Source organism: Rhinoderma darwinii, chromosome 11 (genome assembly GCF_050947455.1).
Source record: "Rhinoderma darwinii isolate aRhiDar2 chromosome 11, aRhiDar2.hap1, whole genome shotgun sequence".
NCBI classification, from domain to species: Eukaryota; Metazoa; Chordata; class Amphibia; order Anura; family Rhinodermatidae; genus Rhinoderma; species Rhinoderma darwinii.
In genome coordinates, this window is record NC_134697.1 from 63193438 (window position 1) to 63220924 (window position 27487).

Below are 27487 nucleotides of genomic sequence, written 5' to 3' on the forward strand. Positions count from 1 at the left end.
GTGTTTGGATAATAAATCTGAGAAAAATTGTGTGTGATCCCAGCCTAAGACCCTGTTCGCACAGTGTATTTTGCAGTTAGAAAAAATCTGCCTCAAAATTGCTTCAGGAAACGGCACTGATTCGGACGCGGTTTCCACATCAAAATCAGAGCCCAAAAGACTGTGTGAACTGGGCCACATTCACACGGCAGTATTTTGCAAGCCAAAATCAGGAGTGGATGGAAACCACAAAAGACGTACAAATCTACACCTTTTCTCTGTGCAGGTTCTACTTCTGGTTTTGGCTCTAAAATACTTCAGTGTGAATGTGGTCTTATAGCAGTGCTTTTTTGCAGAGCTTCTATGGTGCTCTAACTCCGGTGCACAAATGTGTTCACACGAGCGTAATACGGGTGTATCATGGTCCTCCCCGGAAAATGCGCTAACAATAGCGGTTTCTGCAGCGTGAGCGTAGACCTGTGCAACCGCCCAAAGCCGGCCGACTATACAGGTATTCCGAACCGATAAACACTCCCCCTTGCCCGCAGCGATATAATTTCGCCCTTCTGAAACATGGCTACTTAACAACTTCCGGTTTCGAATACCGCCTCCTATACGAGCCAATCGCAGCGGCTGCTGAGTAATGGTCAGGTGATCGGAGGGTTAGCTGGGCGTGGTCACGCCTATTATCAGGGCTCCGCAGTTGTTCTGGTCGGTCAGGTGACTTTCAACGGGAAGAGAGTAAGATGAAGCTGCTTGTTGCGGTGTCGTGTCTTCTGGTTGCCGGTAAGTTTATCATCTAATGTATAATGTAAGGCAGATCGCTTTACTTTACGGTGTAATGGCTGCATAGTGAATCAAAACAAAAATAGTAAATTGTAGTCCCCGTTTATCTAGTATTTCGTAGGAATGAAGGAGCTGCGTTATCGCTGCGTGTTGTGCCCGGCGCCTTGTATGTGGGTTTATGCGTTGATGTCGCTCTTGTGACGCACAGTAATGTATGGCCAGTAATGGTGGCTTTGTTTTTGCGTGCATGCACTTCCTGTTTCCTCATGGCTATACCTGTTTATGGGTCTGCTGGGAAGCCTCTATCTATGAAGCTGCCACCGATGTCCAGTCCTGGTGCGAGCATAGCCGGCTTCTTATACAGCTTTGATTTTCATGGAGAGGAGCTTTACCAGCACCTGCCCACTGAATGAGAGACGTGACCACGGGCACAAAGTCTGTGGTGTGGGGGACTTGGCTGCAATGGCCCCTTCATAGGACCTGTTAGTAGGAAATCCTTTCTAAGGCCTCGTTCACATCTGTGTTGGGGGTCCCTTTCTGTCTGAGCTTTCCGTCAGGATGGGACCCTGAACAGATGGAAACCAGAGGTTTCTATTACCATTGAAATCAATAGAGATGGATCCGGTGCCCATGGTTTCCGTTGTCTCGTCGACTACTCTATTGCTTCCGGCAAAACCATGGGTCCGGTGCACAACAGAGACAAACGGAAGCCATGGGCACCGGATCCGTCACCATTGACATCAATGGTGATAGAAACGGAAACCTGTCAGTTTTGTGTCTGTTCAGGATCCCGTTTTGATGGAGAGCTCAGACGGAACGTCAGAATGGGACCCGAAAGTAGATGTGAACGAAGCCTTAGGGCCTGTTCACATCAGCGTTGGCTTTCCGTTCCGGGCTTCCGTCTGAGGTTTCCGTCGGGTGAACGCCGCAATGGACAGTCAAACTGAAACCGCAGTTTCCGTTTCAGTCACCATTGATATCAATAGTGACGGAAACATTGCTAATGGTTTCCGGAATGGTGACGAATGGAAACCGTTATCAATGGTGATGGAAACAATCGCTATCATTGGTGACTGAAACAAGCTGTGGTTTCACTTTCCATTGCGGGGTTCACCCGATGGAAACCTCTGACGGAACCCCGGAACGGAAAGCCAACACTCATGTGAACAGGCCCTTATTTATCTAAAAAAAAAAAATCTAATCAAGACTATGCCGATTTAGAGTTTCGTGTAGCAAAAAAAAAACCAGTTGTCTGTTTTTTTTTTTTTTTTGTTTTTTTTCTTCTTTCTGGAATTTGGTACGTTTGTCTTTAGGTCTGTGTTCCAACTATTATAATTTAAGTTTCCATTCAATCTTAAAGTAAATTGGCCAGTGTGTAGTAAGATCTTCGTTGATTGCTCCACTGTAAAATTGATCTTTATGATCGGCACGATCAGGAAATGCTGCTCAGCAATAATGCTACTAGCGACCTTGCTTGTTTGGTGATACAGCCATCATGGAGGACTCGCGTATCTGAACGATTGGGCAGTGCCATCCCTCCTTGGATCTTTTGTTCTGCTTCTCTGATTATGGAGGGTCTTCTATTGGATTTATGTAGTTGAATTGTTGTGGGATCGGTCCTGTGACTGCCACCTTGTTTTACTTCTCTGTAATAAATATTTATCTGGTTAGTTGCCACTGTTTTCTGTCTGGTTACTGGTGTTGTGATAAATAATGGAGCCCTGGTGTCTGATTTAGTGAATAATGTGTAGTCTGTGCTGTGCACTCATATGATCTGTTTATCACTGCGCAGCTATGAGTCAATAAATTCCTCATCGTAAGTGACCTCTGCCTGTCAACAAATGAGAACTGATAGCGGTGGATTATGTCCAGCAAAGTATCTTTAGATGGTAAATGGCCATTATCGATAAGCCGTTACTTAATTATACAATTAAGGCTTCGTTCACATCTGCATCTCGGTTCCGTTCATGGCTTCCCCTGACGGAAAGGTCTATTTGCAACGGAAGCATTACCATTGAAATCAATGGTAATCCAAGCGGACAGCTATGGTTTCAATTTATAGGTTCGCCTGACAGAAAGGCCTGACGGAACCCATGAACGGAACCACGATGCAGATGTGAATGAAGCCTAATGGTAGAATTTATAATGGGAATTATGTAACTGATTGAATCCAAATTGTAAATCGGACAATTTCCCCAGTTTATGATTTCTCGGACTTGGAGACGAGGCCTTTCTCTAAGGGCTCATTCAGACCAGCGTGATACTCGTCCGTGTTCTGTTTGTGTTTCACACATCAAATACATTAAAAAGCAGAGAAATAAATGTAAAAAAATAAACATGAAGTGCTTGCACGGACGGGAAAAACGCATGCCACGCGCCAAGCACACCTACTACACAACGCACACTGACAAGTAATCTAGGATAAATGCAACGTTTTTTTACACGTGCAAATCTGACACTTGTCTGAATGTAGCCTTAGGTTTTTGTGGTCAGTTTCAGTGTTCTCCTCGTCTGTTCTGTATGTCCGTGGTTTATGTCCCAGTGGACTATTGGGCGATACCGGGCTGCAAACACGGGCAGCGATAGGACCTGCTCTGCCTTTTTTTTTTTTTTTTTTTTTTTTTTTTGTCCTTCCATGAGAATTTCTGAAAGAGAAATAGTGAATTATTTTCAAAGATATTTTAATAAAATTTTTACAAGTTTGAGATTCCTTTTTTACATGGCTGCAATATAAAACACCTGAACCCAGAAGTTCTTTTCTTGGCAGCGTTAGAAGTCCGTTGTCCTTAATGCTCTTTTTTTTTTTTTTTTTAAATCTTATTATTTTACAGCGCTCTTTGGTCTAACTTGCTGTGGAATTACTAGTGTTTGTCTATCCATGTTTACTTGTCTAGAAGAACGCTTAGAAGAGGGCACTAGTACTTTTTTTTAATCTCGTTATAACATGCAGGCTGTGTTATCCTAGTATTGGATTGTGTACAAAACACAATTGACCAATTGTAAAGCCCCTAACATTCCGTACAGTGGGAGACGTTTTAGCCTCCCGTCAGTTATACCTCGGATGGAAGGTCTAAACGCGACTGCCTGATTCTGCTTAATAACGGTCTATATTTTCTTATACACCCAGGAAAGTTCATTTCTGTTGGCTTCCTGAATAAGGTGTCGCCTGGTGCTTTCCTGTTCTGCTTTTGCTGGTCATGGGATTGTGACATCACGACTTCCATGCAATGTCAGCTCTCTGGTTTTCTGAAAGATACTGATCATTTAACTATTTAAACTTTGGGAATGAATAGATTTAATGTCTAAAATCTAGAATAGTTTTACCACTTAAACCGTTACAATTAACAGTCCACAAACTCCTCATAGGAATGCTTTCCCCCCAACACCGTCTGCTAAAGGCTGTATTGCATACTAGCTACAGCTGTTTATAGTAGCTCTGGACCTTGTAGTTCCACACATGATCACTTCTCCCAGGCTTTTACTATTATCTGTTATCTACTCCCTCTTCCATCTAGGCAATTTATTATTATTTATTTTTTTTAAACTACCACCACATAGTGCAGCGCTGACACCCCTGTTTGCTTCCGCTTTGGTCCTGGAAGCTCTGGTTGCGGTTCAGCGGTGAAGCGGCACGTGACTGCGGCTGGAGCTTCTGGTACAGGAGCAGCGGCGTACGGGTGTGTCAGAGCGGAGACCGTTTTGAAAAGGTGAGTACCTGTTAGATTATTATTCTATCCGTCGTCCTGCAAAAATTTGGAGCATTTGGATAACCACCTTTTTTTTTTTTTTTTTATTTAAATCATGTGTTTTTTTTTTTGTTTTTTTTACAGTTGCTGCAACCCCATTATTTGGTACAGAGCAATGTGCCAATGGTCCAGGAGTGTGGTGTGTGGATCTCCGTGCTGCCGCTCAGTGTGGCGCAGTTAAGCACTGCCAGCAGACTGTTTGGAATAAACCTGTGGTGGTATGTCTTGAGAAATCGTGTATTCATTGTAGGGAAAGTTTTATTCTAAGGGTATGTTCACACGACAAACTAAAAACGGCTGTAAAATGCAGAGCCGTTCAAGTGAAAACTGCCTCTGATTTACAGCCGTTTTTAAAGCCTCAAGCAATTTTTGGTACAATTTACGGCTGTTTTTGGAGCTATTTTTCTATTGACACAACAGAAAAAAAATGCTCCCAAAATGGGTCAAGAAGTGACATGCACTATTTTTTTTTTTATTTTTTTTTTTACACGCCATTTTTACAAATGGTGAGTAAAAAAACCGCCCCGTGGGAACGAAATGCCGGTTTTCCCATTGAAATCAATGGTCAGATGTTTGGAGGTGTTCAGCCCCAGTATCTTCAGCCATTTTTCGGGGCGTCTACGTGTGAACATACCCTAAAGGGTTATTCCCAGAATTGATAGTTACCTATACACAGGATGGGTCGTAAATGTCTTATTAAATCGGACCTTAACTGATTGCGAGAACTGGGTTCCCGAACCTACGTTCCTCCTCACTGCTCGACTGTAGTGAGGGGGATGGTCTAGCATGTGTGCTGACGCTCCTCACTGCGTGCGTGGGTGGGGGCAGGGGCAGACATAGCATTTGTGCAACCTGTCCAGCTGCTTGGTGGCCCAGTAGGTAAGGGGCCCAAAGTCACCTTAAAGCAGCCTTCTGTATTCGATTACATGTTAATGCCTGAGCTAGGGATTTTTATGGCTCACATTTACTTGTGGATTAAGGGGGTGATCTATGATGTTGTAGAGCAAGGGGCCCGTATGCTATTCTTGCACAGGAGCCCTCGTTTGTCTGCCCCTGGGTGGGAAACAGGTACTGGAGGTTTGTTTTTGTTCATTGACCACCCCTTATAAAGAGGATCTGTCACTAGTTTAGTAATGTCCTATCTCCTAGCTAATCTAATAGGCGCTGTCACACTGATAGTGAAAAATGTGTCCCAAAAAGTTTATTTTAAGTTGAGCTTTTTCCTAAATATGCAAATGCAGCTATACTAGACAAGTGGGTGTCAACATCAGCGATTGTCCTGAGGTGCAGCCCCCTCACATCCTCTGACGCCGTCCTATCAGCACGAAGCTGCTTCACACAGTGTGGGAGACTGAGGCTGGAGGGAAGGGGGATCACTTCACATAGCCATATCTGATTGGCTAAAACATTACACTGCCCAGGGTTAAAAGTAACTTCCCATTTGGCAAATATAGCCAAATTAGCATATTTAGAAAAATGCTCATAACTTTGCATACGTGTTTGAAAAAAATGACACTAGTTATCAGCATCATAGCGCCTATTAGATTAGTTAGGAGTTAGGGTATTTACAAACTAGTAACAGATCTTCTTTAACTGCCATTTGTAGTCCTGCCATGGCTAGAGAGAAACACTGTTTAATCTGATACACTATGTATGTACATTTGAAAAGTTGTAGCTATTTTAAACAACTTCCCTTGGGGCTTCAATACTGAACACACATCCTTCCGGAATATCGTGTGTGCTCTTTATGGCAACTGTAATGCCAAAATAGGGTTGGTCCTTAAGGGGTTGAAGATCAGAACTGGATTTAAACATGCAATTTTATATACATGTGGCTGTAAAAAAAAAAAAGTATAAGAACGCTAATTCTCTTGTATTTACTCATGTTGGGCTAGGTTCATACATGCAGTTTAAGCCAAATGCCTCCTTCACACACAAAATGTCACTGACTAAGTCACTATATGTAGACTTCACTACAATTGTTGCCCCACACCCAAGTAGTTTACATCAGGTCTGCCATGTATGTCAGCCTTTAAAGAGACTGTCGCGACATTATAAGTGCCCTATCTCCTACATAAGGAGATGGGCGCTATAATGTAGGTGACAGTAATGCTTTGTATTTAGAAAAACGATCTGTTTTCACCACGATATGAGCGATTTTAGATTTATGTGAATTACTTTCTTAATGGGCGTGTTTTTACTTTTGACCAAGTGGGCGTTGTACAGAGGGGTGTATGACGCTGACCAATCAGTGTCATACACTTCTCTCCATTCATTTAGTCAGCGCATAGGGATCCTGCTAGATCGGTATGTGCACACAACCTATTTTCAGACATAATTCAGGTGTTTTACGCCTGAAAAGACATTTCCAATACGTCGGCAAACATCTGCCCATTGCTTGCAATGGGTCTTACGATCTGTGCAGACGAGCTGTCATTTTACGCGTCGCTGTCAAAAGACTGCACGTAAAATTACGCCCACAGCAGAAGTGAGAGACACTTCTTGGGGCATAATAGGAGCCGTTTTTCATTGACTCCAATGAAAACCAGCTCCAATTACGTCCGTAAAAGACGCTGTGAAAAACGCATGCACTTGTAAAAACCGTCTGAAATTCAGGAGCTGGTTTCTCCTGAAAACAGCTCCGTAATTTCAGACTTATTTGGCGTTGTCGTGTGCACATACCCTTATACTGACACATTAACGTTAATGAAGTGTCTTGACAGTGAATAGACATTCCTTCCAGCCAGGACAGGATGTCTATTCACAATTCTGACACTTCGGTAACGTTTCTGTGGTACTTATAGCACAGCAAAGCGTAATCTCGTGAGATCACGCTGTAAATGACAGGTTCGGCGAGATTATGCTTGCTCTGCTGTAAGTCCCACACAAACGTTCGTGAAGTGTCGGGATTGTGACTAGGCATCACGTCCTGTCTGGAAGGAATGTCTATTCACTGTCTAAACACTTCAGTAACGTTAATGTGTCAGTGTGATACTGCATTGTTCACTATGTGCTGACTAAATGAATGGGGAGAAGTGCATGACGCTAAATGGTCAGCGTCATATACTCTGTACAATGCCCACTTGGTCTAAAGTAAAAACACACCCAGTTGGGCATAAGGAAAGTAATTGGCATAAATATAAAATCGCTCCTAACGTGGTAAAAATAGATCGTTTTTCTAAATAAAAAAAGCATTAGTCACCTAAATTATAGCGCCCATCTCCTTATGTAGGATAGGGCACTTATAATGTGGTGACAGTCTCTTTAAAGAGGCTCTGTCACCAGATTTTGCAACCCCTATCTCCTATTGCAGCAGATTGGCGCTGCAATGTAGATTACAGTAACGTTTTTTGTTTTTTTTAAAAACGAGCATTTTTGGCCAAGTTATGACCATTTTTATATTTATGTAAATGAGGCTTTCTAAAGTACATCTGGGCGTGTTTACTTCTTTTACTAGCTGGGCGTTCTGACGAGAAGTATCATCCACTTCTCTTCAGAACGCCCAGCTTCTGGCAGTGCAGACACAGCGTGTTCTCGAGAGATCACGCTGTGTCGTCGCTCACTTCCTGCCCCAGGTCCTGCATCGTGTCAGACGAGCGAGGACACATCGGCACCAGAGGCTACAGTTGATTCTGCAGCAGCATCGGCGTTTGCAGGTGAGTTGATGTAGCTACTTACCTGCAAACGCTGATGCTGCTGCAGAATCAACTGTAGCCTCTGGTGCCGATGTGGCCGACACGATGCAGGACCTGGGGCAGGAAGTGAGCGACGTCACAGCGTGATCTCTCGAACACGCTGTGTCTGCACTGCCAGAAGCTGGGTGTTCTGAAGAGAAGTGGATGATACTTCTATTCACAACGCCCAGCTAGTAAAAGAAGTAAACACGCCCAGTTGTACTTTAGAAAGCCTCATTTACATAAATATAAAAATGGTCATAACTTGGCCAAAAATGCTTGTTTAAAAAAAAAAAAAAAAAAAAAAGTTACTCTGATCTCCATTGCAGCGCCGATCTGCTGCAATAGGAGATAGGGGTTGCAAAATCTGGTGACAGAGCCTCTAAGTGTCACCAAGCATTGGTTTTCTGCAATGTGACCAAAAGAAAAGGTATTAGAACTAATAGTAGTAGCTTAAAGGGAGAGCCTCTTTAAGCCCTGTCTAAGGTGTGGCCTGATGGGCTGCTTGTAGGTATTTTAGTACTATTTATTTAAAAAAAAATTATTTTTTCCCCCTCAAAAAACAAACTAAACCCAGGACTTTTGTTGGATCTTTGTTATTCAGACTTCCAAAAAAGTAAAACTAATCAAGTTGTACCCCAAAATGGTACTAAAATATAATGTGGTGGTAAAAAAATGTTTAACACTTTTTTTTTTTTTTTTTTTCCGTCTTCCAGAAAACTGTTCCATGTGATCTATGTAAAGAGGTGATGACTATTGTGGAAAACTTCTTGAAAGACAATACCACACAGGTTTGTGCTAGAAAAAAATGACACACACACACACACCTCCCGTTGATCCGATTTAGTTTTATATTGCATATAAACCTGAGAAATAAGAAATTATTCTGTCTTGGGAAATTAGCCCCCTCCATGCTCCCAAACATGTGCATTGTAAGACAACTGGCTACAGCAGGAGGCCCCTGTCTGCAGTAGGAGACAAAGAACATCAACCCCTTCATGCACCCGGATGTGCTATTACATCGGTGTGGGGGGTGATGTTTGGAGTGCACTCCATATGCTACGGGTGTCACCGCTCAATTGGTGAAAAGTTAGAGCTCTCAGAATGTGGCGACTCGGTTTTTTTTTGTTTTTTTTTAAAAACAAAGATTATTAATAAAAGTAGTAATCTCTAAAAAAAAAAAATAAACAATATAATTTTGGTATCACCAAAATCGTATTGAGCCACAGAATAAAGATAAGGCCTCATTCACACGGCAGGGTTTCCCGGCCGGGTGCCGGCCGTTCATAAATCGGCCGGCACCCGGCTGCATTAGGAATAATAGACCCCTAATGGGGCTATTCACACGACCGATTTTTTGACTGCCGGGAAAACCGCCCGTCAAAAAATAGGACATGCTCTATTTTCGCCCGGGTACCCGGCCGCCCGGCTCCCATAGAAGTCTATGGGGCCGGGTAATACCCGGCCATCACCTGGATGTGTCCCGAGTGACGGCCGGGTTTTCCGGCTCTTGCGCTCTATCTCCTCCTCCTCACAGCGCAGAGTGCATGTGAGGAGGAGGAGTTGATGCCATTCTGACGAATGGCATCGCTGTACACGGTGTGGCAGGGCCGGGGTGTACAGCAGGTGGAAGGGAGCGCTGCGCTGGCTCCCTTCTCCTGCTTGTTTTAAAAGCGCCCTGGCCCGGCGACACCTTTGATGGCGCCGCTAGTAGCAGCAGCAGCTGCGGCTGCTACTACTGTAGCGACGCCACTATAGCAGAGCGGGGAGGTATCTCCCCGCTCTATGTGCTAGCCGCACTTTAGCTCCTTGAAGGAGCGGAATCCCCGTGTGTTCGGGGATTCCGCTCCTGGACAGAGCGCTTGATGTCTCTGTCCATATCTGGGCAGTGACATCAGGGGAAACTCCTGAAGCGGAATCCCCGAACACATGGGGATTCCCCTTCAGGAGTTGCCGCTGATGTCACTGTCCGGATCTGCCCGGCCCGGCACGGATGCATAACTTTATGCAAACCGGCCGGGCAGAATGGCCGATTTTACCGGCCGGCACTCGGGCTCGGACCCGACCCGGTCGTGTGAATCCCGCCTAAGCCATAAAAACAAAACCCAAAAAACAATTGAGGTTTTTTCGAACTTCAGCCCGCAAATATTTTTTTTTTAGCTTCCCAGTAAATTATATGGAACTATAAATGGAACCAAAGAAAACTACAACTCCTCCCGCAAAACATAAGCCCTCACACCACTCTATTGATGGAAAAATAAAAAAGTTATGGTTCTTGGAATGCAGGGAGTGAAATGAAAAATCAAATAATTGTTACTCAGCCTCTGCCAGCTGAAAATGGAAGATATCAGAAGAAAATGAACTCCTTTAGTCTGTGCATTTTCCTGAAACAAACCGCATTGTTGAAGTTCTGCACACTGGCAGTATGGGCAAATTTAACGGATGTTTACTTTTATCGTTCATTTTCAGATTTGTGGCTATTTTGAGATGTTTCTAAGGGTATGTGCACACGCTTGGCAAAACGAAAGGAAAATACAGAGCTGGCTTTAAGGAAAAACAGCTGTTTTTCAGACTTTATTTATTTTTTTTACGCCTGTTTTCCTATAGTAAATAAAACTGCTCCCAAAACGTTAAGTGACATGCACTTTTTACGAGATGTCTTTTGAAAAATGCCCCGTGAAAATATGACCCGTCGGAACAGAATGCCATATTTACCATTGAAATCAATGAGAAGGTGTTTGGCAGCATTCTGCTTCCGTTTTTTTTTTTTTTTTTTTCGGTCGTTTATGCCCCAAAAAACTGACGAAAATAAGCCTTGTGCACGTACCCTATCTATGCAGTAAAAAGCGAACGCAGTTTTGAAAAATGACGTGGCTTTCATGTCTGTTTGGTTTTGTTTTTTTACAGGGGCTACAACTTTGACATGAAATCGCATTGCAAACTGCAGTGAAAGTGCATGCAGTTTTGATGTGTTTTTTACCATGTACCCAAAAAAACATACCATGTAGATGCACCCTTTGGCTGCTGAAAAATGATAAAGATAAATGAAAATGTACCTTTGTCTGGCAGCTTTGCGTACATTTTTACTAACATCCGTGTATATTGCGCATAATGACTGGCCGCACAAGGCTCATCTACTACATTACTATCTTTGGTTATTAGTTTGTATTCAAAGCCTCAACCTCTTGTAATTTCAGACTGACATTCTGTCGTACTTGAATAAGGCTTGTGAACTGATTCCGGACCCTTCACTGTCTTCTCAATGCAAACAAATAGTTGGTGAATACTTCTCCCTCGTACTGAACATCATTGAGGAGGAACTGGTAACTTATATACCTTTAATTTTCCTAATGAGGCATGCGGTTTGTTTTTTTTTATTATACCGGTCTTACTTTTTTTTTTTTTTTTTTTTTCTTCTCCCTAATGGATCACATAAGTGAATCCTGTACATTACTCCAGGCTATAAGAATGTAGTTCTTAAGGACCGCCCACTGTCTTTTGACAGCAGGCGGTGCATATCCTTCATCTACAGCAACATCTTTTGGCGTTGTTGTAGAAGAGGCTGAGTGCTGATGAGTGCTTTGATCTCGTTATCGGAAACCTGGTGACATGATCAAGCATCGGGGAATCCCTCTGCAGTCAGCCCTGGGGACCTACAAAGGGCCCCAGGACTGTCTGTTCCGTTTGCCTGCAGTTAGGGCACACTATGTGCTACCCTAACAGCAGCCTGTGTCAAAGTGACACTGTATGATGTATTGGCATACAGGAGTATGCTAATACATTACAAGTAAAAAATAGTTATAAATAAAGCTTTCCCTTAAAGAGTCTGTCACCACATTATAAGTGGCCTATCTCCTATATAAGATCGGGGCTGTAATGTAGGTGACAGTAATGCTTTTTATTTAAAAAAAAAAACAATTTTAAACCACTGAGTGATTTTTAGCTTTATGCCCAGGCCCAGTCATTAAGGGGTCAAAAAGCAGATTTTGTATTCCCCGTATGATTTTGTATTAATTTGCTAATCGTCACATTGAAGAAAGGATGCTAGAAATGTAGATTTCAGATAATGAATGATGTAGAGAAGTCACTATTTTCTTTTTTTTTCAGGGTAATCCTTCAGTGGTCTGCAGTGCACTTCACCTTTGCAGTTCTCTGCAGCAACACTTGGCGAACCTAAAAGAACCCCACCAGCTCCTCTCCAATGAGATTCCAGAAATTGATGCAGCCAAAGTGGTTTACCCATTTATGGCGAACCTTCCTCTTCTCCTCTTCCCCCAGGACAAAACTGATGAGGGACCCAAGGTAAACTACTGTTATCAATGCTGGGGTTTTGTCTTGTTCTCCCCAGTCTCCAAAAGCCATAACTTTATTAATATGATTACTGAGATACCAAATTTGTTACCACTTTTATAAACTTTTCCTAAAGTTGTCGCCATAATTAACATTTTTATTTTTTTTCTGTTGAGTGATGTGAGGGCTTAATTGGTTTTTATTGGTACCATTTTGTGGCATGTGACTTTTGATCACTTTTTTTTTGGGGGGGGGGGGGGTTAAGGTGACCATAAAACAGCAATTTGGCTGTTTTTACTTACATTTTAGATTTTCTTTTAATTGGTCCCCCTAGGGGACTTGAACTAGCAATCGTTTGCAAGACATCGACATTACTAATGTATTGCAGTATCCTGTTTCTTAGTCTCCTATGAAGCCCTGGGAGACAGGGCCTCATAGGAGTACGAAGATGTCCGACCTGTGGGCCTTTATTAGGCTGCCATGACTACCATCGGCAGCCCATGATTGCGTCATGAGGCGGTGATAGCCTGTCTGAGGGGGCCACCCCCCCCCCTAATTCTAACGCTTTCGATCACGCGGTCTGGATTGACAACTACTAGGAAGTCAAACAGGCAGAATCCAATTGATCTTTTATTCCGCCCTTTGTAGTTAGGTGTCATCTGTATTACATAGCCGTAATGCGTTAAGTATGGAGCGCGCTCAGCCCGTGCGCCTGCTCTGTATGTCCCCGCAACAGCTGCCACATACATGGCATTTTAAGGGGTTAATAGCAAAGCGACCTGATCGGTTGTCTGCATACAAATCTAAAAAATTTTAGACCAGGTTTACAGAAGTTTTTAGAACTTGGGGTGTATTTTAAGGGCATTTTAGCATAAAAGGGCAAATCACTTGTAATGGCATAACGCTCACTACCCAGGAATGCTGTGTAACTTTATGTCAGAGCTCATTTTCTAGGAGCGCCTATACAGAGTCTGAGAAATGTTTGGCCTACTGATCAAAAAAAAATAAAGATGTTTGTTTTCAATCCTCTCCGCCATCGGCGGCTGCGCGGTTCCTGCTGCTCCTTCCCCACGCCGATCAGTGTCAAGACTGATCTGTCTGCCGTCTCCATTGCTGATGATGGAAAGATTGAGAGGTGTTGTAATTATCACATGATCATGCTACTGCAGCTGCTCGGACATGCTGATTGGTCGGTGACAGAGCAGCTTAAGTTTACACCCCTTTCACCCTGGGGCACCTCGGCAAAAACTGTTCTTGGACGGGAGGTATGCTGGCTACTTTATATATCTAAGGGACCGGAGATGTCCTGTAAGGACGAAAGACAGTCCTGCCAAACAACCTTCGCTTCAAGTTGCATTACAGGGTTCTCTTCTATGTAGTGGTCTGAAACTCCCACTTCTGGATGCTGAGGCTGTGAGCGTGTGAACCTCTGTAGAAAAAGGAATTAGACCTATTTAAATGAAACCTGCTGCCTTAATACTTCATAAAAGACAAATGCTTTCAGTTGTGAACAGTAAAAAGAATGGTACTAATAACGGCTACAATCAGTCCCGCAAAAACCCTCCACGCTACAGCAGCAGAAAATGTTCGAACCTAAAATAGTTTTGTTGTTTTTTTTTCATTTTTATGTGTACAAGTAGTACAATATTAAAAAAACAAAACGCCACTATAGATATGAATTCTGTGTCGTATTTATTACGACCCGCAGAATAAGTTTATACCACGTGATAAACTTTATGGTGACCTGTAACTACTCAAAACATATTTCATTTTTTATTCTCTTCCAGAACGTTGATGTCTGTAAAGACTGTCTACAGCTTTTTAATGATGTCCAAGAAACCCTGAAAACCAACTCTTCTTTCTCCAAAATACTGATAGAAAATGCTCTGAAACAATGTGATCTCCTTGGCGGTGGCCTGAGTGAAGCGGTAAGTGCCATCCTCATACTTCAATCTGCTCTAGGAGTAAAATATTGGCAACATTCTTAATTATGTGTTTTCACTGTCATATTCTAAAGTGTCCTCAGGCAATTTTGTAACCGTATTCAAAATGTCTTTATTCCTATGTAATATCAAATGCCTTGTTAGATTTTCATCCAAGTAACTTCTAGAAATATTAGCTCTAAGGTATCGAATTAATAAATGCATTTTTTTCCTTTTTCCAGTGTAAGTCTTACATTAATCAGTATGCTGACATCGTTCTACAAATGATGATCCAAGTGGTAAGGCAACTAATTGTTACTGCAATAGTCAACTCCGTCCCGTCCCGTCCCCCCCCCCCCCTGCTGTATGTACCGGTATGCAACATGAGTGCATGACCAATAAAAACTAATCTTGAGGAAAGCTGTTCTGTTTCACATATTAAGCAAGCATATTGTAACTGTCACTCATCTGTAATACACCAGTTTTCTTAAAGGGGTTTTCCCGATCAGACATGTCATATTCACATGATGTCAGATGCGGGTCCCTCACCTATCTCTAGAAGGGGGCCCCCTAAGCCCTGTTCTACTGGTCTGTGTTGTAGACAAAGTGTGATTTATGACCATGAGTTACGGAAACAGCGTAGCTCAGCGAGCTACGCTGTTTCCGTAATTCATGGTCGTGAATCACACCTTGTCTACAACACAGACCAGTAGAACAGGGCTTAGGGGGCCCCCTTCTAGAGATGTGTGGGACCTGCATATATGTGACATTTATGACATATCCTGTGGATATGTCAAATGTCTCTGATGGGGGGGGGGGGGGGGCCTTTTATGTCTAATTGGATGTATATTTATATCAGTTTTGTATTTAGCACGCTTTAATTCATTGTATTGTCATTTTTGTATTTGTGATCTAACTTAAACAGCCTTGTATCTGATATTTCCTTTCTCTTTGGTGCTGGTCCTTTGTTTCTATAACTGATCAGGATCAGGTATGTGACATGCTTGATGGTTTTACTGTGCATATTACAAACTGCACATTTAACAAAGGGCCCCGAAACTGAAGCTGCTTGTGTGAATTTTTACTAACAGTCAAACACTAACTATAAAGTGTGTAAATACATTTTAGGTTATTATATATTTGACCTATTGAGGTGGATTCACACACTGTATAATTTTCACCCCAAATCCTTCCTAATCTGGATTTTGTTACGTGGTCGCTGGGAGTTTCACCCTTTGCATGGCAAAGGGTAAAATCCACAGGGCGTTCACTTCTGAATGTAACACGTGTGACTTAAAATAATGCCTCGTGTCAATCCTTTATCAACAGACCACTCTAGCTGTAGCATAAGTTATTTATTTTTTGTGCCGCAATACTCTGTGGCCCTGCCCTGAGTGGTAAGCGAAGTTCCCCATTCCTCCCCAGTTACCATTCAGTCTTTCTTGGAAATGTGCATTGTCTGCTTCCCTCTGTCCAAAATTCAGTAAAATATTAGGCAAACCATACTCTTGAGAACTGCAAATAAACGTTGGAAGAGTGGATTTGCTAAAAGCGCATTTACATGGGCCAATAATCAGGACGGTTTCTAACAGCACTCGCGTTCTCTTTGTTGGTTCTTGCAAACATGGCAGTGATCAGCTGACAGGCGAGGACATGCTTGTTTGTTGGCCTAACCCATCATTTAGGCAAGCTATAAAACCTTCGTTGTCGGCAGCACGTCTTCCCGTATAAACGAGTGCTGCCGACAATGATGGGGACCAAACTATTGTATTAATGACCATTCATCCCCCTAATAGTATAGCGTCGGCCTGCGTAAAAGCAGTTTACCAGGGAAAGTTAGAATTTTCCCAAACTGATTTGTGGCTGAAGTGGCGTCCTATAAAAGTACCATGTTTAACGTCACTAACCTTTCTGTAAGACCCATAATTCTACAGATTAGAACCTAGCCTCTTCTGTGCACAAGCTGACATCTGTGTTCCTTTTTTTTTTTTTTAACAGTGTTTCTCAAAAGTCCAGTCCATACAATGTAATAGAAGGCGGCTGCAACACACACACACACACACACACACACACACACACACACACACACACACACACACACACACACACACACACACACACACACTTATCCACACACACCTTTTGTGGATGGAGAATCTGCTGTGGAAAGCTGAAGACAAGTGTATGAGATTTAAAGTCTCATCCATGTGCTGCTGGACGTTTTCCACTCTGAAATCGGAGCGTGCATTTGCAATCCAGCCTGAAATGAGAGGCAGTTCTCCTTTTTGTTTTGTTGAGTTAAAGAGGTTGTCTGGGCATAGGGTGGTTTTTCATTCTATATGGAGGATAGGTCATCAGTATGAAAAACCACCCCATTCCGAGACAACCCATTTAATCAAACCTTTCTCCACATCGAACAGGGTCCCCTAGCTTTCAGGACCATTAGAGGACTAGACTCTTTTACTAGTCCTAATGACTTTCCTAATTAACATGCTGGTCTGTGGCTACAAAATTTCTTTGTTTGTAATGGTTTGTATTTAATTTTTTTTTTTATTCTGCTTAAGGCTTATTAATATAAAGCAATTCTCTTCTAGAGCCAAACTACTATGAGAACCATTATTTGTTCGCCACTGATTAGATTGACTACTCATAGACACAAATCGACCACTATATGGAGAAATATTACTACTGTCATTCACCATTATTAATCGCTTTTAAGGACGCAATCAGAGCTTTTTTTTTTTTTTTTTTTTTTTCTTTCCCTCAATACTTTGAACTATTTGCAGCAAAGCTTTTTATAGAATAACTTTTAGGGTATGTTCCCACGAGTTGTATATGCTGCAGATTCTCTGCATCAAAGTATGGAGTAGAATGTAATAACTTCACAGGTAAATGAGTTATGGAAATCTGCAAAAGCAGGTTACCTGAGGGAGCTCCGCATCTGTTCAGCATCGCATAGTAGCTGAATCTTATGCACAATTTAGAATTTTAGCAGCAGGGTGCAGATAATCTCAATCGCTTTGTGGCTACTCTAAAAGCTACAGACTTTCCACACCCGAAGACCTTGTTCACACAGTGTGGATTTTGCCAGTATTCACGCTAAAACCACGAACAGAAGCTAAACAGAGGCCTTAAAGGTCTTCTCTCCTGGATCCAACTCTCGTTTTAGCTTAAATGCAAGCAAAATCTGCAGAAACCATGCCACAGGTTGTCTGTTATTGCACCTCTGCTCCATTGAAGTGAATGGGGCTGAGCTGTAAATATACACAGCCCCTTTAATCCCCTGCAGGAAAGCCCCTTGTGTAACTATGTTTTATTCATGCCCTCTTTTTCAGCCAGCACAGCAAATCTGTAGTTCAGCAGGTCTGTGTGCCCAGGAAAAATCAACACCGATGTTAGACGTCACTCCTGCAAAAGTTCTTGTTCCTGCAAAAGTTCTTGTTCCTGCAAAAGTTCTTGTTCCTGCAATGAAACTGAAGCCTGCTGTCAAAGTAAGTTCTATTCTACAGCACTTTAAGCCACTCTGAGCACATCTACCGTGACCCTTAATTTACCAATTCTAAATCTGTTTGCTCCAGATGACAGAGACCCCTGTGACTCTGAATCCAGTCTGTGAATTGTGTCAGATGGTGGCCGCAAAACTTGAAAGCCTTTTAGAAAAAAATTCTTCACAGGTATGCTTCAACCTTCAATCTTGGATTCCTTATTACATTTGTTACAAACTTGTACCTTTTTATATACTATAGTGTGGTAGTGATGTGTAGGTGCTGTGAGGTTCTCCGGTGATGTGATCATTGCTTTGGTAGTCACATGTACAGTTCATGCATTAAAGGGAAGGTGTTAGCAAAAAATGTATTTTTTTTTTTAGTTAAACAATTAGTGTGTAGGTGATTAAACATTGGTCTAATTTTTTTTTATTTTTTGCACGAGTCAGGAAATATTATAAATTGGATTCTAATTTATAATATTTCCCAGCACTGGTCACTAGATGGAGCAATTCCCAAAATTGCAGCATTGCATGTGGTAAAGCAACCACATTGCTTTATGCTGCAAAATTGGGAAAAAATCCCTCGCTCTAGTGAGCTCTCAGAATCCCCCCTCCTTTATCCTGGCTAGTGCCGGGAGAAACTAGGGGATTGAACGGTCTAACCTCCTACACTGTCGCCATTTTTTGAGCTAACACACAGTGTAGAAGGTTAACATACAGTAGTAAACACACAAACGCGAACATACATAGAAATCACTTACCTGCTCCTGTCGCCGCCGGTCCGTCCGCTCCAAGTGCACGAGTCCGGAAGCCGCGACCGGAAGTAGTAATCTTACTGTCCGGCCGCGACTTCCGGTTTACAGGAAAATGGCGCCGGACGGCGCTCGGTTCAACTTGGACTGTGTGGGAGCGGCGCATGCGCTGTTCCCACACAGACGGCGTACACCATAGTGGATGGAACGGGCCCCGTTCGCATTCCCTATGGGACTGGGGCTGCCGTACTCCATGTCTGTATGTGTTGTTAATCGACACATACAGAAATGGAAAAAAAAATGGCAGCCCCCATAGGGAAGAAAAAGTAAAAAAATAAAAAAAAGTAACACACAAACACACGTTTTTTTTTTTTTTTCTAAAACACTAACATCAAACTGATATAAAAAAAAAAATTTTGGCGGCACTGTTCCTTTAAGGAGTGAACCCCCCCCCCCCTCTGAAATCTAATCACTCAATTTTGCTTTATAAACAACACGTTAAAGGTTGTGATTTCCTGTAAATGTTCCAGCATAAATGCTGGTTTATCACTTAACGATACACTGTTACAAAATATAACTTAAGGGTACGTACACGTGGTTTTACCATGAATGGCTGCAATTTTACTATGCGGTATTTCCACATGGAACGCTATTGCTACTTTTATCGGTGCACACTGAATCCCTTTCAGAATTCATACTGACCACCATAACACCATAGGGTTAAGAATTGTTCAGAGAATTATTTTATTGCACAATAGAGAAGGGTACATGAATATTATAAATTTCCTGTTCTGACATTTGATCACCATAGTATTACAGAATGGAAATAAAAAGATTCTCGTTACCTCAATCTCAGGCCGTGTGTGTGTTTTGGCGAGAAACCAAACAAACCAGGTTAATCTCTCGTGTCTGCAGGGTTCGTATAAATCAGTGTATTCAGTTAGAGCTTGTCCAGCCTAGGGAATAGACAGGTTTTTGTTTTTTTAAACTTTCAGCCTGTTTCTTGCACACCGCCACCCTGTGCTCTCACACCTAATGTAATGACCCTGAATGAAGTTTGGGAGTGACCTTCCCACCCAGGCTATGCAGTCACTCTTGAAGTTCATTTCAATTAAAGTTAAAGCAAACATAGCCAATTGTTGCCAGTCCATACCCTTTCCAGGATCTACATTACCGAGACCAGTAACGAGCTGGCCTTCGATTGTTGGGTTCTCTGCAGTACTTTCTGTTGATGCCACTCCACATAGTTCAAACTTAGTGTACAAATAACCATACTATATGGCACTAAAGTAATTTTTGTATTCTTAGATACAGGCACCGAGTGTTAACCTGGGTTCCCAGAGACTGCACCCTAAATCTATTGGGGCCAGTAGTGTTCCCTTGACCATTAAAGGGGTTATCCGGGGACCAAAAATTGCATTTCAATAATATATTTATGTGAAACTAAGTAACTTACTAATATACGTTAATTAAAAATTCTGTACTAAATGGTGCAGTTCAAACCTCATGCATTATTCAGTAAGTCCTGGAGCTTTTCTAATAGTGATGCTGTTCTGACATGGCCCCACGTGACTGAGGGCTTGCTTCATGTGCTGTTCGTGAACACAACCACAAGGCTGTCTCATTACCTAGTGCTTGAGTTGCGAGCAGAGCATCTAGCTCTTTGCTTTGGACTTAATCACTGCTCCCAACATCCATATTCGGTCAATTCAGGGGTTTCCCATCGCTGGAGTCCCTGAGTAGAGAATCAGCTGATCTGCCTGGGGATTCCACAACTTCTGCCCATATATGGACCATGATGTCGGCAGCACTATTGGAGTCCCCGAGCAGAGAATCGGCCAATGCTCTGCCGACGTGATTGTCCACATATGGACACTGACGTGGGCAGAAGTTGTGGAATCGCCATGCAGAGCATCAGCTGGTGCTCTGCTCGGGGACTCCAGTGATAGGAAACCCCTGAATTGACCAAATATGGACGTCTGGAGCAGTGCTGGAGTCCCGAGCAAAGTGCTAGCTGATTCTCTGCTCAGGACTCAAGCAATAGGCAATGTAACGCCCCTTGTGGTCATGTTCACAAATGGCAAAGAGCTCCGTCATGTGGGGCCGTATAGGAGCGTCATCATTCGAAAAGCTCCAGCACTTCCAGAATAATTCATGAGGTTTGAACTGCACCATTTAGTACAGAACTTAATTAACATATATTAGTAAGTTACTTAGTTTCACACAAATATATTATTGCAATGCAATTTTTGGTCCCAGGATAAGCCCTTTGACAAGGGATTAAGTAATCAAGTTTTAAGTCATGGACATTAAGTGATGGACATCTCCCCTCTTCCTCCTTCTATACATTTCACAGAGCATGCCCAGAAAACTCTACAATATGATCAGTAGGTTTTTTCTGACTCTTGATTTATAGCAACCATAGAAACATAAACCAATCTGTTAAACTGCTGTTTATAAAGTGATGTTTTCTGCCACCGTTTTTTTTTTTTTTACTTTCTAGGTGCACATAAAGGAAGTTCTTGATAAGGTCTGCATAGTTATTCCTGCCAAATATCGTAATCAATGCATAGACTTTATTGATGAATACAGTGCAGCTATTATTCAGCTGTTGGAGCAAGAGGTCACACCAAAAGAAATGTGTAAATTCATTGGATGTTGCAGTGCCCGACAACCTAAGATTGGTGAGGAACTGCTTTCATCTTTAGCCGATATGTGCATCTTTATGTAATTTGCACTCAGCATGTGGTAATTTCTGAATGCCAGTCTAGTTTCTACTGATTTAAAAATGAGAGGTTTTGCACGAGGGCCATCTGACATATCCACAGGATATGTGATAAATGTAAGATGCCGGTCCCACCTCTGAGACCCGCACCGATCTCTAGAATGGGGCCTCCTAAACTCTGTGCTCACGCTGACTCCCAGCCTCTTCCTTAGAGCAGGTCAGAAAGTTGCGCTGTTTCCGTAACTCCCGACCATGTAAAATTTCCACAACTCCTATAGTAGTGAATGGCAGTTACGGAAACGGCGTAGCTCAGCAAGAAATCAGATTGGGGGTAGGGGACAGCAGTGCCACCATATTTCTTATGGGTTTCTTTTTACGGTGTTCAGTGTATGGTGAAAATTACGCTATCTTTATTCTGCGGGTCAGTACGATCCCGGGGAGATTAAACTTGTATAGTTTTAGTACCTTGAAGTGGCAACTGCGAATTCGGCCATTTTGACTTATTTTTATATGATCTAGGGAAAGGGGGGTGATTCTAATTTTTGTTACCCTCTCTTGCCCCCCCCCCCCCCCCCCCTGGGGGGCTTGAGCCTGCCATCATTAGATCGCTTATGGCATTGACTTCAATATCACAATATTGCAGTCTATGGCAAAATCATGGCATTGTTATAGCAGGGCTGGGAGTGTTCACAAAGCTCCCAACTGCCCTAGGAGTGCACCGGCTCTTGCTCCCAAAGCAAAAGGGGCAGTAAAAACCTCTGATGCCCATGGTCACATTGGACACTGGCATCTGAGGGGTTAAGTGCTTGCTATCAGACTTTTCCGATCGCATGCATTGCTGCTGGGTCCCTGCTGTGCAACACCGCAGAGACCCGGTGGCTGTGGCCCCCGCTGCTGAGCAGGCGCCATATTTAATGACCCTTTCCCGACGTAAATCTACAGACCAGCGACTGGAAAGGGTGAAGCACCGAAGTGGAAAGCACAATTTTTCAATCCTTCTTAGCTTTATGTAGATTTCATCGAAGACTGCCTAGTAGTACCTGGGAAAAATTACATTACAAAAATACAATATAGTAGTTAAAAACTGTACAGCGCTGATCTACAAAAAATATTTATTTAACAGTTAAACTCAGTCCAGAACGCCTTCAGTCTGGTGGTTACTGTGAAGTATGCAAAATGCTGGTGAATTATATGGACAAGATTCTACAGAAGAATGCTACTCAAGCAAAGATTAAGAACGACTTACAAGTGGTGTGCCATTTCCTGCCAGATAGCATGTATGACGAGGTAATCACTGACCGATACATTTTAACGCCTTCCCAATCTTTCTATGTTACTGTGGATACTGGGGAAGGAAACCAATTTAAGTGGGGCTAGGTTTCACTCCTTGTTTGGCTATCCTCATGTATTGTAAAAGTCCCACTTTCAATCTCCATGTCCCTACATACAGCGTCAGACACTAATTTACAGGAAGAACAGCCGTAAATCAAATTCCCAGGGAGGTTTTAGATCATATGGCCACCCTCGGGGAAGGTCTTAAAAATAAAACAAATAGCTGCAACTGCTAAAAATAAACAATACTTAAAGCGGCTCTGTCACCAGATTTTGCAGCCCCTATCTGCTATTGCAGCAGATAGGCGCTGCAATGTAGATTACAGTAACGTTTTTATTTTTAAAAAACGAGCATTTTTGGCCAAGTTATGACCATTTTCGTATTTATGCAAATGAGGCTTGCAAAAGTCCAAGTGGGCGTGTTGAAAAGTAAAAGTCCAACTGGGCGTGTATTATGTGCGTACATCGGGGCGTGTTTACTACTATTACTAGCTGGGCGTTGTGTATAGAAGTGTCATCCACTTCTCTTCACAACGCCCAGCTTCTGGCAGTGCAGCACTGTGACGTCACTCACAGGTCCTGCATCGTGTCGGCACCAGAGGCTACAGATGATTCTGCAGCAGCATCGGCGTTTGCAGGTAAGTCCATGTAGCTACTTACCTGCAAATGCTGATGCTGCTGCAGAATCAAGTGTAGCCTCTGGTGCCGACACGATGCAGGACCTGTGAGTGACGTCACAGTGCTGCACTGCCAGAAGCTGGGCGTTGTGAAGAGAAGTGGATGATACTTATCAGAACACCCAGCTAGTAATAGTAGTAAACACGCCCCGATGTACGCACATAATACACGCCCAGTTGTACTTTTACTTTTCAACACGCCCAGTTGTACTTTTGCAAGCCTCATTTGCATAAATACGAAAATGGTCATAACTTGGCCAAAAATGCTCGTTTTTTAAAAATAAAAACGTTACTGTAATCTACATTGCAGCGCCTATCTGCTGCAATAGCAGATAGGGGCTGCAAAATCTGGTGACAGAGCCTCTTTAAATCTAATTAATGAAAGTAAAATTAAAAACTTGACCAATTTGCTTTTAACCTAGAAACCTCACAAATGCTTCATTCACAGCAATATTTTCATCCATATTTCTAAGACAAACATAGAAAAAAGTTCTGATGGTCTGACTTGTCCCTTAACTTGTTTTGGAACCATTCCTGTGTTTGTCTTAAATTTGAATGCAAAGTACTGAAGTGTGAATGACTGACTAAGATTCATGTTGACCAAAACCACCGATCTAATGTGTATCGGGTATGTTGGATTTTAATAAACTGGTACCCTTTGTTTCCCCTTCGAGATGTGCATGGCCAGGAATGGTGGTTTATTTTTCTAGTTTATTGCTTACTAGAAAAACAACCATTCCTGGCCATGCACATCTCGAAGGGGAAACAAAGGGTTAACAAGCACTCTGCCTGTTCGAGCATCAGGGAAGACGACCAAGCTTGTACAACTACTTCTATGTTGTGTGTAAGGCCGGCTTTAGCCCTCATATGAATGAGCTTTGTCTTCTTCGAAAACTGGGATTGGGAAGAAAGTTCCAGAATCCTGAGCCTTATTAACTGAAGCTAATGGTGATGTGATTATCAACTGTAGAGGCCGGGACGAAAGTCTGATCCAATCCGCATGTGTTTTTATACCTACATTTATTTATTTTTTAGTGCTTTGCCATTGTCCAGGCCTATGAGCCTTTACTTATTGAACTAATTCTGCAAGCAATGGACCCAAAATTTGTCTGTGAGGTAAGAGTCAGACATAATGTGATTGCCAGTTTTTGCAAATCTGCATCTTACAATTATTATTTTTTTTAAACAGAAGTTGGATATCTGCTCTAACGCTCATAAACCACTTTTGGGAAGTGAAAAATGTATGTGGGGGCCAAGTTACTGGTGCAAGGATATGGAAACCGCAGGAAGCTGCAATGTAAGTTTGTATAAATTATTACTGCAAGTAGGTTTGTAAAATGAAGACCTTTTAAACACTTTGCTTTCACATACTGGTGTCCTCTAAGGGTATGTTCACACGCAGTGTTTTCAGACTTAATTTGGGCGTTTTACGCCTGACAAAACGCCCCATATAAGCCTACAAACATCTGCCCATTGCTTTCAATGGGTTTTACGGTGTTCTGTTCCCACGAGCTGTAATTTTACGCGTCGCTGTCAAAATACGGCGCATAAAAACGCCCGCGAAAAAAGTGCATGTCACTAGGGATGTTTTTGGAGCAGTTTTTTTTCATTGACTCAATTGAAAAACTGCTCCAAAAACTGCCACAAAAAACACGTTGCTACAAAGACTTCTGAATCGGGAGCTGTTTTTGCCTGAAAACAGCTCCGTATTTTCAGATGTGTTTTTTGGTCACTGCGTGTGAACATACCCTAACTCTTCCCAGGGTTTTAGTTATATCTCAAGCTTACCACACATACAGAATGATCTATTTAGTGCCTACGGTCATATTTATTACATCTATCACTTCCATTAGTACATATGTTCTTTTCTATCCACTTTACACTAGTGATATTTAAGGCACTTTATCACAAAGCTGGTGAACTTGTGCATAACCCAAAATAATAACGTTGCAAATAGATTTATAAAGAAATAGACAATTGATGGCAGAAAAAGACCATGTAGTCTGCCTCGATCAGTGACTCCCTCCCCCCCCCCCCCCCCCCCAAACACTGGGTCGTGGACCAATAGCAGGCTGCGGAACACTTGGTCCCAAGCCACGGTATCTGGTAACCGCCCCAGTGGCCTCAGGGAATTTCGGGCGAAGAACAGCACCAAACTGTGGTGCAGTTTTTCGCCTGAAATGTCCGCTGAGAAACTGAGCAGGACTCCGGGGGTGACGTTTCATCCCAGAAGACCGCTGCAGCTGTGGTCACATAGGATTAAACATAATCCCAGGAGGCTGTCCCTCTAACATCATCCAGGCCGGCCTCCTGGGATGTTTCATCCCATGTTACCGGTGCTGGTCCCGGTTCCAACTGCATCTGCATCCTTAGGATGTAGATACAGTTGATTTGAATGCTGGAGCAAGAGTGACAGCTCCTTGCCCCAGCATTCACAGGCAGGTGCGATGTTGGGATGTCATTGCGCCTGTCTGCGACGAGTCACTCATAGCACAGACCAGAGGAGAGGGATCCTCCACCTGTTGTGGGAACGGGGATAGGTAAGTAATGTGGTGGTGGTTTTGTTTTTGTTTTTTTTTTAAACAATGGGGGCATTATATTGGGTATGGCAGGGTGGGTTGTTGTGGGAGCACTTTACTGTATGGGGCAGCTAAGGGGGGCCTTATACTAGGGGGTGCAGCAATTATATAGCATTATATTGTGAGGGCGGCAGCTATCTGGAGCATTATACTATGGGGGGCATTATATTGTGAGGGTGAGGCTATGGGGAGCATTCCGTGGAGGCATCCATGGATAGTTGGGCAAGGTGTCTGGGCACAGGGTAGGGGGGGGGGCCCAAGCTGAATTCTTGCACCAGGGCCCATGAGCCTTTAGCTACACCCTGCTGCTATTTGTTGTGGATTTTACCTCCCCATTGAATTCAATGGGGAAAATCCAAAACCAATAAGCAGCGTTTACACAAATACAATTGACATGCTGCGGAATAAAAATCTGCATCGCAGGCCTACGTCTGAGCGTTTTTTCCTCTCAGTATTTATGCAGCGTGTGGATGAGACTTGTTTTATCTCATCCACTTTGCTGCTACTGTGTGATTCTGCAGCATTTCAACCGCATAATACAGGTACTATAATACAGGTATACGCCACATTTACGCAATGTGTAAACTGACTCTAACCCCAGCCAGTCCTTGGAAACATTTTCATGCATCAAACTGGTCCTCGGTGCAAAAAAGGTTGGGGACCACTGCTCTGTATAACTTTTATTTTTTTATTTTTTTTACATTTTGTATCCTCAGGTAGAAAAGTTAACATTCACTTACTGTTCAGGTGTCATTTCAATCTTTATTTAATGAAACAAACTTCTATTTCCAGGCTATTGAGCACTGCAAGCGCCATGTGTGGAACTAGAGCATTGAGCCTAAATCGACAAGATTCACTCGATCAAGCAAATTATTTCGTTTTTTTTGGGTGGTTTTGTTGCTTTTTTTTTTTTTTCTAACCTAGTCCATCTAAAGTACAGGGATTTTTTTGTTGGTAGAAAATGTAACTTGATGTACATATTTGTTCTTTAGAGATGAATGGGAATTAACAAGCTTGGCTTTTAATAAATTTTAGGTTTTTGAAAATATGTAAAATGAATTGATGTGCATCATGTAATGGTAATGTGAAGCCTCTCCTAACAAGTTTATCTATCAGAGCAGCATTTAAAGGATCTGTTCTTTGTACTGTACACCCTTTCATCTCAATGCATGATTGCTTCTTTGTTGGTGGCTAAAACTGACACCATTTTTGCGAATAACTCAATCTCACAACTTTGCCTTGTTTGATGGTTTTTAATGTCTGAATATGGAATGTTTATGCCATAGTTTAGGAATCTTCTTTTATTCTTATGAACGAAGCACGGTTACAGTACCAGTTTCAAGAGTAATTCATATATTGTAACTAACTTAAATTTTTTTTGCTTCTTTAACATGCTAAATATAAAATTTCAATTGATTTAACTTTTATCTATTGTCATACTTTAGATACAATTAAGACAGTATAAATTGGAAGACTTGCACTAAATAATAATTAAAGACTATCCATCTACAAATCTTGTTGTTTTTTTGTTTTAAATT

The 27487-nt window shown here is 42.4% G+C and overlaps 1 protein-coding gene and 1 long non-coding RNA gene across 2 annotated transcripts; one reads left to right on the forward strand and one right to left on the reverse strand.

Annotated features, from left to right (window-relative positions):
• The first annotated feature begins 631 nt into the window (after positions 1-631).
• On the forward strand, positions 632-27462 carry PSAP (prosaposin). Its single transcript, XM_075841678.1, has 14 exons — positions 632-765; positions 4596-4729; positions 8902-8976; positions 11383-11508; positions 12293-12487; positions 14263-14403; positions 14640-14696; positions 17733-17888; positions 17976-18071; positions 21140-21320; positions 22485-22648; positions 24406-24486; positions 24560-24667; positions 26742-27462. Exons 1-14 carry the CDS (start codon positions 726-728, stop codon positions 26775-26777), a joined length of 1590 nt encoding a protein of 529 aa, XP_075697793.1. The 5' UTR covers positions 632-725; the 3' UTR covers positions 26778-27462.
• Positions 2073-3950, reverse strand: LOC142663913 (uncharacterized). The gene is made up of 3 exons (XR_012851163.1): positions 3822-3950; positions 3208-3410; positions 2073-2411 (listed from the first exon to the last, which is right to left on the reverse strand). It is a non-coding gene; the product is annotated as an uncharacterized LOC142663913 (long non-coding RNA).
• Positions 27463-27487: the final 25 nt, after the last annotated feature.